Source organism: Sinocyclocheilus grahami, unplaced genomic scaffold (genome assembly GCF_001515645.1).
Source record: "Sinocyclocheilus grahami isolate Dianchi unplaced genomic scaffold, SAMN03320097.WGS_v1.1 scaffold20.1, whole genome shotgun sequence".
Classification (NCBI taxonomy): Eukaryota; Metazoa; Chordata; class Actinopteri; order Cypriniformes; family Cyprinidae; genus Sinocyclocheilus; species Sinocyclocheilus grahami.
Genome location: NW_015505199.1, coordinates 2,240,837 through 2,255,335, shown reverse-complemented (window position 1 = coordinate 2,255,335; position 14,499 = coordinate 2,240,837). Strand labels below are relative to the sequence as shown.

Sequence of the window (14,499 nt, the reverse complement as noted above, 5' to 3'; positions counted from 1 at the left end):
TGCATTTTCACAAATAACACACACTCCTGAAATGGGTCACTGACTATTGCACATTTCAGCTCCCTGTGCGTGTGTTCCTCCATCTTCTCAGCTTTTTATCTATCTTTATCCATCAAAAACAACACTCCAGCCATAGATTTAAAACATGTCACAAACATCTCTGAAGAGGGTTGAATAGGTTGGTGTATGTATTCATCTTAACAAATTAATAATCATATAATATTTTAAACAATTATCATTACCATCAACTGCAATTTGACTAGCAGATTTTGCATTTGAAACCAACACTGTGGTAAAAATGAATAAAAGCGTTCCTAAAATTAGACACTGAAATGTACTTTAATTAACATTCATATAATATTTAAATAATTAACATTATGAACTGCAATTTGACTGGCAGATTTTACACTGGACATGGACCCAACACTGTACCAAATCTGACAGCGTTCTTAAAATTAAACATAAAAATGCATTCATTTTAATTAATTAATATTATTTTAAATAATTAAAATGTTCTTGAACTGCAATTTGATTGGACAAAAAAAAAGAAGCAAAATATGATGATCCAAATTGTTTTGCAATCTTAACTATGCATATATAACAAATTTTTTTTGCAATTTTTTTCCTGCTGTATATTGCAACATCCAACACAAACTTCATATTAAAAGGACACAAGTCTTACTTTATTGACATCCTAAACTTTATTTTACAAAGGTAAGCATTTCATCCCAACCTCAACGAAACAGATTTACAAAGAAATAAAAACATCTTTAAAAGGCCATAAAAAACAACATCCTGTCCTCTAGCAGCATCCAAACTTCCCAGAAATAAACCATTTTATGTTTAGTTAACTCTCAGCCAAGCTATACACAGTACTGCTGAGATGGTACACAAGTACTGCCACATGGAGCCATTACTCTTTTTAGTGCAGAAAAGGAAAATACTCCCATTAAAAAAACAATCTTAATAAGCTTAAATAAGAGGGCAAAGGTACAAGACACTTTTCTGAGGTACTTTACACCAACAAGCAAAATTTGGCTTTTACATTAAGTGGTTTACAGGTGCTAGTCTGCATGTACTAGCCCACCCACGCAAGTTCAATCGTTTAATGTCTGTGTTGTTTGGGTAAAACAAAGCCAGTCGGCAGCCTAACGGATAAGAGCAGTGGGCATGGATATTGTAAGCACTTGGACAGTTATATGGATTAACAAAACAACCGAGGGACAATTCTTTTACCACCAGTAACATCAGGCACAAAAAAGACTTTTTTTTTCTACATAAAAGCATCTGAATACAACCAAATCACACTCAGTGCTAATCTTATTGAACAATTGTGATTACAACATCAGCAAAATTATTGCTACAACCTTTCTCTCAATGTGTTACTTACAAAAATGCATTTTAAAACAGGTATACAGTACACCTAGTCTTGGGGAGCTTCGGACACTAAGGAACGTTGCATCTGGCTGGTCTACATTTCGACAAATGATGGGGGTGGACAGCCACAAAGCCAGGACTGAACTTGAGTTACGATGGTTGCTTGAAGATGTTAAGCCAAAGGAACCAAAGAATTCAGAAAGAAATCATGGCTTATTGCATTACATTCACTTTCACGATCATTTTTCCCTTCCAATCCTTATCACATACCTTATTTAATGTCTTACTCTCCCTTTTCTCATTCACATTCTCATGTCCTGCCAACTATGACTTAGTGTGTTAGCCTATTAGCTCTGCACACGTTCACATTCAAATGCTGAAATTTCTCCCCTAACATCTTCTTTACAGTACGCTGGACTAGTTATCCTTGGGTTATGTAGTTTGCGAAGCACAACAATGGGAAGCTATGGACTACTTCAGCTCAAGGTTTCATGTCCATTGTGTTCAGAAACAATTCAGTAAATCTCCTCAGCTGCGCAGCTGCTGTCTGGCTCTCTTCATGCAGTCGAAGGTTGTCTTGACGAAGGTGTTGAACTTGTTCCTGGAGCACAGCCTTGTCTTCCTGCTCCTTTGGAGGATAATAACAAAGCATGTTACAAATAACTACCTTGAGGTGAATGCTGCTAACTGTGCTTGTTCAGCTATGTTAAGGATTTGTTTAAGCATTATGTTTGCACATTAAAGGCCTGTTATTATGTTTGAGACTCTTACCTTCCTTAGGTCATACTGCAGCTGTCGAAGAATGAGCTCCAGCTGGTTAACCTTCCCAGTGAGCAGAGTAGGAGAGCCTTCCCTGGTTGGATGATAGACAGACAGGAACAATTAGGCACACATATGGACAGACAGATGTGCATACAGACACAGACAACTGCATAGATAGACAGACAGACAGACATACAGATAGAACGATGGATGGATGGATGCTATCTACATTAGCACTTACCCTGCTGGTAGGGTTGAGGCGTCCACGCATGCCACTCTTCTGTTCAGCTCCTCAGAGAGCTCCAGAACCTGCTTGGTCTGCTCTTCTTCAGTCAGAGAACTCAGAGAGGTCACAGTCTGATCTAAAAGTGAGCAAAGAATTATTTTGTTAGAAATTCAAGTCGAAACATCCATTATCAAATCTATACAGGGCGGTAACCGCCTAAGACTGTGCAGTGTGTCGTGTTTACAATGTTTATCATTTAATATAAGCCGCTGCATATTGTACATCTATTATAAAACAACTGTTTATCACTCAACAGCAATGCACAGAAAAAAAAACACAAGCAGGAAATCCCTAAAGGTAGGAAACATGGTACTTCATATACTGCTTCTGTTGAGGTGATACAGGCTGATGTTTCAGGTAGGAGCTCCGAGCAACACCCAGAGAAAAGCTTATTAAATATGATCCTCCTTTTCAGCTCTTTCTGAGGTTTTAGAGCGAACTGTTAACCAGCTTCAGCAGAGCAAGGTGTTAATTAAGTGGGGAACGGAGCTAACGCAACAGAAGGGTTAATGGCGAGACGGGAGCGGGGTTCACACGCTTTCAGGTGAGTTTAGCATTACACTGTCAGTCGGGCATATCATTAGGCATTCAAGATCTAGAACAGACCGATAGAGTGCCTTTACTTCCGCTGAGAGGGCAAAAGGGGGGTGCAACTGTCAAATGTGCTACTTTTTCTGTTGTGCCTAAAACAAAAATATTTAGATCCAGTTTTAAATGCCAATGTTTTAAATGCCAAAAGATGGACCAACTGTTAATAATTGTTTTTTATCGTTTTTATTGAGCTTAAATGAGAATTTACCCCATATCACTGGCATGTAACTGTCTAGATCTGTTTTTAAATACCAATTTCTATTCACTGATGTTCCAAAGATGGACTAAATGCTAATGTTTTTTATTGTTTTTATGGAGTTATAATTTGAATTTATCCCATATCACTGACATAATGGGGATTTTGCATTTGGAAAAAAATAACTCGGTTTTTAAACCATTTTCTATTCATTTATAGTAAAAATGGACCAGAAGTTGTTTTTTAAATTCTTTTTATGGAGTTTTAATTTGAATTTACCCCATATTACGGACATAAAAAGTGTTTTGCACTTGAATAAAACAAAACTATCTAGATCCATTTTTAAATACCAATTTCTACTGACTGATAGCAAAATATGGACCAAAAGTTAATAAATATACTGCATGCTTTCTATTGTTTTCATTTAGCTTTAATTTGAATTTACCCCATATCACTGACATATAAGTTCTGTTTTATGCAAAAAACACAATCTAGATCAATTTTAAATACTATTTTCTACTTACTGATAGCAAAAGATGGACCAAAAATTAATACATGCTTTTTTTTTTTTATCGACCATTAATTTGAATGTAACTCATATAACTGAAATGAATGCGTTTTGCCCTTGCATTAAACAAAATGATCTAGGTTCAATTTTTAAATACTGATTTTTACTCAGCAAAACATGGACCAAAAGTTAATAAATGTTTTTAAAGAGCTTTTATTTGGATTTACGCCACATCACTGACATAAAGGTTGAACGAGTAGAAACATGTAGGTGTGGTCTTAGAAGTGGAGAATTTCTTTCGTTTCTTTATAAAGACCTACAAGCTATTTGTTAACAAGAATTCATGTCACGACCCTTTATATATATATATTCAACATACCGTGTGCAATCTCACAAGATGTTCACCTGCCATTGTTTCGTCAAATGCCAAGCTAAAAGCGTTCATGCGGTTCCTTTAAGAACTCTCACCTCTTCTAACACCTTTCAGTGCTTCCTCCACCCCCCTCTCTCATTTCATTTCATTAACAGTCTCACAGTTAGGGGTGTCGTCGGAGCCAGAGTTGATCAGACAGATAATTATTAGCGCTCCAAACAAAAATGAGCACAAAGCAGCACATGAAAATCAACGATGTAAGCTCGGCTCCTCCCCACCTCCTTCTAGTTAGCACCCAAACCCTGAGGCAAAAGCTAACTTAATAATTTCTCCCACCATGAAACATTGGTCTGATATTTGTCACTATTTCGGGACAGAGCTGCACACTCATTCCATTTTTCATATCCGTCAGGTCCCAAGAGCGAGGCTCTAAGGAGTTGCGAGAAAAACCTTAGGGGGAGCCCTCACACCGGCTGCCTCGCCGGACACCCTCCAGCCAATCAAAGCCATCTACCATGTACCCCCCCCCCCACTGCTCCACATGCAGATCAGAAGGAAATTCTCAGTTCAAGAAGAGCTGTGCCGTGCCCTCGCCAACATTCTCCATGGTCTCCACAGTGACCGGTTGAAGGTGAGGGAACAGCTGTAATTGCACACGAGTAAAAGCGTCCAAAACCCAAAATGTGTAATTACAGCGAGCAATGGTTTGAGTCATTTCCCTAAGTGGTGTCTTGCTGGGCTCACATTGTGATAATGGCTTAATTTCTTCATGCTCAAAATACATTCTCCGCTCCTAATTAGCACCTTGCGGAACAATGCGCCTTTAGGCAGTCACAGGAAATGAATGGGAAAAAAATAGAGACGTGGTGATTTCGACATGGTCAAGAGCAGTGTTGTGCAACCTTCAGTTAACTTTGTTAATGGCATGTGAGAGCGGCTAAAGCTTTGTGCTGAGGGAAAACCTTGGTCAAAACAATTCAAATAATAGTACAATAAGGCATTTTAAGGTTTTTGTTATTTTCAATACTTCTCTAGCCTACAGAGAATACACTGAGCTCCAAAAATTTAAAAGGATGAATAAAAAAAATGTAATTTGCACATGCTGTCTGCATCGTCTTAGCTCCCAATTCACTAAAGGAATTATGCAAATCAGGTAAAGACAAACACACACCAAAAAAATTGTACTCTTACTTTACTTGGACAGAATACATTACCATTCATACGTTTGGGGTTAGTACGATTTGTTTTATTATTAACACTTTTATTTAGCAAAGATGCATAAAAAGTGACAGTAAAGACTTTTATAATGTTACAATTTCTATTTCGAATAAATTGCTTTCTTTTTAACTTTCTATTTATCAGCATATTCAAATGATTTCTGAAGGATTATGTGACACCGAAGACTAATGATGCTGTAAATTCAGCCTTGCTATCACAGAAATAAATTACATTTTAAAATATATTAAAATGGAAACAGCTATTTTAAATTGTAATAATATTTCACAGTATTATACTGTTTTACTGTACTTTATCAAATAAATGTAGCCTTAGTGAGCATAAGAGACTTCTGTCAAAAAATCTTACAGACCCCTACATTTTTTAAAAATAAAATTATATATACTGCAACATTAACTATGCGGAGCTAACAATGCTGACCTTTGTGAATAAGGCAAATTTTATAATGAGCCTCATTTGCATTAAAAAAGGCATGTTTGAGCTCAAAGGATTGCCAATGACTCAATTTAAATATTTACTGCACAGTGTTATTCAAGCTAGTGCCTGGTAATGCTGAACTAGTTAGTAGGAAAGATTTTTGTGCTAAAATACTCTATGCTGTTGAATGAATCTGCCCCATAGTCTTTGTCAGACAAGAAAACATTGGACTGCATTTGTCTGGTACAAAAATATCCATAGAGTCAAAGGGTCAGTGCTATCCCTGTGGAAAAAATACCCAGTAGTTGTTCATTCCACAACAATGAGCAACGAGTTTATGATCACAAAGCTTGCTAAGCAGGTCAAAACCGTACTCAACTGTGAATATGGTGTTTCTCAGTGACAAACCAGCATATTTAGTGTATATGACGGAAGCTTGTACCTTCAAAAGCGCGCGCGGCATCCACAAGATGTGACCAGTCGAGACCAGAACAGGGGTCAGGCAGGGGCATCATACCAGTGTCCGCCAGCTTGGCCTTGTCGGCCAGTGAGCCGTCAGAGAACCAGAGCTCATCTGCCGAGACAGCACACATAGTTCATTAGAGGACAGTCAGAGTGCATGTTTAGAGGGGACCCATCCACCATTTTCACAGCCTAAACGCCATCTCACCAGTCTATATAGAATCAGACTTTACTGGAGATTTTACCATTTCACCATTCCAGCATCATACTGAGACTTCTATGTTTATTTATTTTGTCTCTATTTCTTTATGATTCAGTTATTTTCTCTTGTGAACAGTCACCCAGTTGGAAGTCCCATTCGTAAGCCATTTCACTTCTGCAACGTGATGTATCTCTGAGGGAATTTTTTTTTCTTCACTTCAAAAGTCACTTCATCCATCAATTGATTGGTTATTATAAGTTATATCAGAAAGGAGCTAAATCTACACACTGGTTTGCTAAAATAATGCTTAAACAGTCATATGCTATATAATGAATAATAATAATAATACGTAATATTATTAACATTATTTAAAAAAAAAAAAGGCCACAAGGTCTACGTTGCGTCCATGAAAAAGTCAGTTCTGAGAAAGAGATCAATTTTATTTTGATTAAAGATTTTGAAGACATTTTAATTTGGAATAATGTGCACCACTGAATCATTCACAATAAGAGCAGGAACATCAATTAGGAAAGTCAAAAATGCTCCAATCTGATTCCATGTTGACTTTAAAGTGCTATATGAACAGAACATTCTCTGACCTAAATGTGCCTTTACTAAATAATTTAAGTCACGAGAGACTACAATTACACTTGAACCACTCATTATGGATATAATGATCAGTTCGATTAAGAGGAAACTGAGACAGTCACTGAGGACACAACTGAAGGGACCTGACCGCTGCATTAACTACATTAAACATTCATCCACGGCAGAGATTTCAGCTTGACAGAAAAGCAGTTGCCGCTGCTCAACAGCCAAGGGCCAAAGGGCAGCTTTACCCACAATTCAATGTACTTATGGTGAAAGACTCAAACGCGGCAAGTCACAGAAGCAGAGTAAAATTAGCTCTAGGTGACCAATAGAGCACACGTACGCGAATTCACACAAAGTCTGCTCATGCAGGCAGACAGACAGGCCTCGCCTGAGAGCAGAGAGGTGAAAGTGATTTGAATAATGAATGAAGGTGGCTGGCTTAGAGTTCTGCTATAATGAGAGAGGAACTGTACGTTTCAGACAGCTGGAGAACAGCTCAAGTGTCTGTATGCGAAACACGCCAAGAGGCATTTGGGCCGTTCACACAGGACGTGTTCTTGTGTTCCATATGTGCTATTTATTGCTATTTCACTTGTAGGTCTACATAAACATGCATTATATGGTCTTGCTAATTTTTCAGCATCCTATACCACAAGTGCGGTGTTTCTAAAAGTAGTAAAGTTAGAAAATAGTTCCACTATTACATCCACTAATATTACATAAATAATTTTACAAGAAATATAATTTTAAAAATGTGGATAAAACAAAAACGTATTTTTTGATATTTTTTTAATTCAATTTAATTAGCAGAAAATAGTTCCCAATTTTGGGAATGTTGTAAAAAATATTTTAACAAATAATACATTTTCCAAAAAGTGCATTAGGCAAACTTTGTATTTTTTGTAAAAACACAGTATTTTTGTATGTGTGTGTATGTGTATATATATATATATATATATATATATATATATATATATATAAAGTTTTTAATGCTTGGAAACTGTATTTCTTGTTTTAAAAATATTTTGTATCCAAAATACACATAGAAACAAAATTCTATTTAATTAACAGAAAATAGCCCCCCATTTTGGGAATACTGATTTGTTTATTTTTTAAGACGTCAAAAAAAAAAGAGCAACTGTCTCAAGGATTGTCTAAAACACTAACGTAAAACATTTTTTGCCGCTTGCTAGCAAACATGATATTCATCAATTTTCCCTGAAAATCACGATTCCTTTTAAACACGAGATAGAAACATTGCTTTAATCCCATATCATCTTTGCAATATTAATTTTTTTTGCTTAGATGGAAACATAGCTTAGCAATTGTGTACATAGAAGTTAAACATCCAATGAACATGCCTTCTGTTCAATTGCGTCACGTTCCAGATGTTTAACGCATGAACACGTCCAGCTTTCAGTGACCAGTCCAGCATACTTACACAAAAATCATGCTATTATAATGATTTTCCTATTACAGCACACTCTTCATCCTACTAGAATATTTCAGTAGACATATTATAGTATGATTAGCACAAAGTCTCTTGAGCATTAGCAGTAGATTTATAGTATAATTTCTTGCTTCATTACTAAGTACAACATTAAAGTCTGCAGAGGATAAAATTACAGTACCAGGAAGGAATGTGGTGAGCTTACCAAGGAGATGGAAAAATCAGTTATAGGCCAAAAAAAAAGCTATTTTATTCCAATATCATCAAGCATGTCTTAGTGCTGGCAATCCAAGCGTTTACATTATATGTACAACTGATACTCTGATGCATTCTGGGATAAAGTGGACAGCATATTGAGGCCAGACTATATATAAACGTAACATGTGATCCTTAAAACAATGTTGGCGACATCTGCGAGCACTCACTTTTGAGCTGACGGGCAGCGTTTTTAAGACCCATGCGAGGTGGTAGGGTGCTGTGGTAGGGCAGGGTGCTACTGAACAGGATGTCGTTGGGCACAGCCTGGTCCAGCATGGAGCTACGAGAGCTAGCTAAGGACAGCGCCCTCCGGTGGCTGCTGCACAAGCTCTCGTCTGAGAGCGTCCGGTACAGGGAGCGGCGTGGAGACTGACCGACAAGTGGTATCTGAAGTAACACAAAAAGCAGAGATAGAGGAGAAGGAAAGAGATGGATGGGACAGAAATAGAAGACGACGGGTAACAGGAAGACAAAGAGAAAGCAGAGAGACAGAGTGGGAGAGGGGGAAGCAAAGATATTATTCATCAGAATATGATTATGTGAAAGGCTCTGCAATGTTGTTAATAAAACAGCCGTGGCAATAAAGCACATATCACTTAATTGAATTGTGGGAGAGAGGTGGGGGGTGGAGAGCAGGAGGAGGGTGAGCTAAGGGAACATGAGACTCAGCTGGGGACCAATCAGCAGTCGGAGTGAGTGACTGTGGGTCTGTGAATCAGAACTATTAGAGTCATGGCTCTCTCATCAATAATGCAGGCGCGATGGACACGGCCCTCACGGGGGGTCTACGGGCAGGGGGAGGGGCTCAAACAGACAATTAGAGACATGAACGTGACAGAGGAGCAGCAGACCTCAGAGATGGGCTGCTTATAATAGCCTTCAGGAATTAGAAAAAATGAATACTACACTGTAGTATCAATGTTTGTGCAGAGTGAGACCGCTTACAACATTGAACTAAGGATTCCTATTTTATTAAATGTCGTAACAACAACAATAATCTAAAACAATAATATCACTTATTATAATCTAATTTCATCTAATGTCACTGGAATATATTATTTCTATTAACAATGATGACAATGATGATGATTATTATTATTATTATCATCAACAACATTATTATTATCATTATTATCATTAGTATTATCAACAAGTCTTCTAAGATAACTGGAAAAATAAGTTATCATCATCATCATCATCATCAATAACAACAAAATTTTTCCAGTTAACTTAAATGACAATGATATTTTTAAAAAATGATAATAATGACAATAAAATCATAATAATAAGAACATCAACAAGAACAAGAACAATATCAATGCTAATAACATTATTATTAACAACAAAAACATTTTCCAGTTAACGTAATAATAATAATAATAATAATCTTTTCCCATAGCTAATGTAGTAATACTTATTATTAATAATAATATCAAAATGTATTATTAATAACAATGCATTAACTAATGTTAAAGAATTACAGTAGTGTGTTGTCTAGGATTTTCATAATTTGGATTTCGTTTCAAATGAACACTTGTGTATGTTTGCATTATGCCTTTGGCTTTCTCACTGGGGGTTTGTGAGGCATTATTCTTTATAAAGCTGCTTTGAAACAAAACGATTTGTGAAACGTGCTATGCAAATGAAGCAAATTAAAGCTTACAGTGAGACTAACACACATATAGAGCGTGTGGGCATATGCAGCTTTATAATCCACACTGCTGTGAGCAGATCAGGTGAGGAAAATGACTGATTTTTGTGACCTTGTTTCCTTTAGACACTTCCATTAGTCAACCAAATGGCTGTTACCCAGGCTGCTGACTGGTTAGTTGATTTGCTTGTCATTGTAACACACCAGTGAATAATTTGTTTAGTGCAAAACATGTTTAAAATGTATAATTCCTTTGTTTTTCAGCATTGTTTTAACATGTCCTAACTACAGCAGCACTTGCTCACTGCATTACTCAACCTCCAGGGCTTAGCTCTACACTCACCTTGCCTCGACCTGCCTGCCCCGGGGGACTGTTGGGTAGAAGCATCCTGAGGATGGCCTCCTTAGAGAACGTCTGGAGCTTCTCACCAGCACTGTTAACCACCTGGGATGGGTCTATCAAATAGAGCCCCCTGAGAGAGAGAGAGACATGGAGGCAAAGGAGGAGAGGAAGCACAAAAGAAAATGAAACAGATTAGACAAAAAAAAAAAGAGACATTAGCAGCAGGTTTTGCTGTAGTATCAATCTAAAGTGAACTGTGCCTCCTCTGTAAGTGTTCTTTGTAAAGGTGCTACAGACAAAACATTCCAAGGACTACAAGGATGCGGTTACATTAGTGATGAAACCGAGGATTATGGGCCATTGAGTAAGGAATAGCCTTCACACAGCCATGACGTGACTAATCAGGGAACAAATGAAAACAGATCATTGACTCATGTGATCTGAAAGGAATAGTTCACCCAAAAATGAAAATTTGTCATAGTTTACTCACACTCCTGTTGTTTCAAACCCACATGATGAATTCTTAGTGAAATTTTAAACCATATCCTGGTCGGGCCCTTTTTAATATAACAAAAGTGAATGAGGACTAGAACTGTCAAGTTTCAAAATTATGGGGGAAAAAAATCATAAACGTTCACACCATTTCTTGTCTTTTGATGCCATACAAAAGCTTTATGTGAAGAACATACCAAAATCTAATATTTTAATATTCTGACTCTCCTCAGCAGAGTAACAATGTCTGATTTATGAATAAATCTTTCTTTTAAAGTCAGATCTTTTCAATTAATCACTTGATGTAGTTCACCAAACAGGTCTTAGGATACTTTTATATTGCTTATGCATAATTTTTTTCCAATTCATTGTAACTGAACATTATTTAAAATATCTCCTTTTGTGTTTTACAGAAGAAAAAAAGTCATATAGGTTTGGAATGACATGAGGGTGTGTTAAAGATAACAGAATGTTTATTTTTGTGTGAACAGTCCCTTTAAAGGTATATAGAGTGCCATTTTTACAGGACAAGAGGGAAGGAACAACACAGTGAACAATTCAGGGCCAGGTAATGATTCAACTACCTTGATTTCCTCAGTGTCTTTAGGAGTAAAGACAACAAAGCCTCTGACCGACTGAGGCAGCAACAAAGAGGGGAAAAATGATTACACAGAGCTTTGAATTGATTCAGTGTCCATTTAGTTTTTAAACCTGACACAAGAAAAATATGAATTTCCATCAAATATTGTTTGCGTCAGGAAAACGTCAGCATCCCCTGGTGAGCTTGTCAATCAAATCAAGTCTCTGCTTTAATCGTCAGAGAAACATTTATCAGGCCTTCAGTCTGATAATGTGAAGTGGCAGGTGTCAAGTAGATTCTGTCTGGATTCTGTTCGATGGAGGTTACATAATGTCTGTTCACATCGATCATCTCTGAGATGCTGCCAGCAAGAGATGTGTAACTGACCTAAAAGGTTTTCTGAATGTCACTGCTATGCAGAGGTACTGGTCAATGCATTTGTTAAACAAAAAAAGCAACATGATTTAATCTCACTATGAACTCTTCTCTAGCTCAAACGTTACATAAGATACATAAAACATTAAGTGCTGCTTACCTGAAGTCTCTAGCTTGCCCTTGCTCCTCCAGTAAGTGGTCATTTTCTTCTTTCTTCCAGCCAGTCAAATACTTCTCGCCATGTGACTGACAGCTAAGTGAATGCTTTTCCCGCCCTCCAATTGGAGTCGTGTCCGTAGGAGAGATAATGTAGATTTTTGAGGGCTCAATGGAGTTGGAGTTCTTCAAACAGCGTTCAGAGGGGCTTCCAGAATGACGAGAACCACTGGGGGGAAAAAGGGGACCAAAAGGATTAAATAACTAATTTATCATGTAATAGTGATGCCTGCCTTAGTAAGAACCATTAATTATCATGTTTTAAGAGCATTCTTGTCAAGGCAAGAACATGGGAAAAAGTAAAAATGACTGCCGAAACAGCAATAAACGGTACAGCTGCTTCCACTCTGCCTCTGTTATTTTAGTATTATTTATAAACTATTATAGTAATTATTCATATTTGTAACTAGGTTTTCTTTTCATATATTCATTTTAAATTTAAGTTTTAGTCATTTTTATACATTTTTTAAAAAAACTTATTTCAGTTAGTTGCCAAGTTTTTCATCTAATATTTCTATTTTAATTTAGCATTATTTCAATTGCTGAAAACGATTTTGAACAGTTTTAGTTAACAATAACAACACTGTGCACAACAAGATATTTCTGCTATGTTGTTAAACCACCAATTTCATAGAACAGGAGTCCAACTTAAAAAAACAAAGAAAAGGGGGATTGCAGTGGAAACCGCTGCAGAGCTGATGAGATGGTGTTTGGCTGTTTCACCTCAGCCCTGCAAACTCAAATCATTTTGACCTTAGCAAGCTCTCCATCTGCATCTGTCTGTGTTCAGACCTGTAACAACAAAGCTGAATACAGAAATACCTTTTCATTGTTTAACTGACCTAAGCTGATCCACGAGAACAAGACATGATGTTTGCTCTTCTTTGAAAGCATTATATGCCAGAATAGAATGGTAATAAGCATAAGATCTTAGCTTTCGTTGTTTTTATTTCAGGCAACTGAATCAGGCAACTATAATCCTCATTATGTTTTGCTGATATTTGTTAATATTTGTCTCTTAATGTTACTGCCAGGATAGAAGAAGAAGGCCTGTGTAATTATGGACATCAGTCTAAAAGTGTGCAGTTGCAGAAAATGAAAGCCAAAAATTAAAGAACTAGGCAAATGCTGAATGAGTAGTCAAGCATGATCCAAACATTTTCCAAAAATCTATAATAATTTTTTGCTCTCCTTCTCATCTCACCTAGAAAGAGAGGAGATCTCACTCAGATCTCCGGTGCTGCCATCCGTGGTATGACCGGTGGGTGTAGCGGGAACATATCCTTGAGACAGGAACATCTTTGCCCGTCCTTCATCTGTCTCACCATCCTCATGGTATTCCAGAGGCCATGGGAGTCCCGTCTCAACCCTCCCATCCCTCACGACCATCCGTGAGGGTCCCACTCCAGTCAGGGGCAGGGCAGGAGGTGGAGGAGGCATGCAGGGTGCTGTATCTATGCCGCTGTCAGTAGACGCCCCCTTTATGTAGGTGAGACCCAGGGACTCTGGATCCATCGGGTCTCCAGAACCAAAATGTTTCTCGTCGCTGCCGCTAGAAGCATTGCTGGAGAGGGTGTTGTTACTGGATTGGCTGGAGCAATGACTGGGGCAGCTCTTCTCGCGGGTCTGGAAAATTATAGAAGATGACCGAGTGTTATGGTAGAAAAAAATGAAATACACTACAGTGCAAACATTTGGGGTTGGTAAGATTTGTAATGTTTTTGAAAGAAGTCTACGCTCAACAGGGCTGCATTTATTATATCAAAAATACACTTCGAAAATGTTTCAAAGTCGTAAATAAAACCAAGATTACTGGAGCAAGTTTTACAAGAAAATACTATTTCAAACTTTCTAATAATTTCACAATTAATTCAATGTTTTACTTGTTGTTTCTTTGTAATTATTTGTGAAATTTACTAGCAAGTGAAAATTGCTACACAATTTTTCATCAGGGTATTGTGAAATATTTATTCAATACACTGAATTTTCTATTTTTATGACCTGAACTAGGCAAGGCAAGCAAACCATTTTATCAAAACGCAACATATGTTTACTTCTTGGTGAACCTATAGCCCAACAAAAATGGATGAAGGAAGACCCCCCCCCCCCCCCCCCCCCCCCCCGCCCCCC

At 37.4% G+C, this 14,499-nt stretch overlaps 1 protein-coding gene across 1 annotated transcript in view; it reads right to left on the bottom strand.

Moving 5' to 3' along the window:
- Positions 1–1,288: 1,288 nt before the first annotated feature.
- Positions 1,289–14,499, bottom strand: part of LOC107556113 (signal-induced proliferation-associated 1-like protein 2) — a 72,814-nt gene continuing 59,603 nt past the window's right edge. The window contains exons 14-21 of the mRNA XM_016239153.1: positions 13,574–13,995; positions 12,314–12,538; positions 10,707–10,836; positions 8,880–9,099; positions 6,189–6,320; positions 2,381–2,501; positions 2,149–2,230; positions 1,289–2,005 (exon numbers count right to left, since the gene is read on the bottom strand). Coding sequence (XP_016094639.1) covers positions 1,859–2,005; positions 2,149–2,230; positions 2,381–2,501; positions 6,189–6,320; positions 8,880–9,099; positions 10,707–10,836; positions 12,314–12,538; positions 13,574–13,995 — 1,479 coding nt within the window. The 3' untranslated portion in view covers positions 1,289–1,858. The remainder of the gene's footprint in view (positions 2,006–2,148; positions 2,231–2,380; positions 2,502–6,188; positions 6,321–8,879; positions 9,100–10,706; positions 10,837–12,313; positions 12,539–13,573; positions 13,996–14,499) is intronic.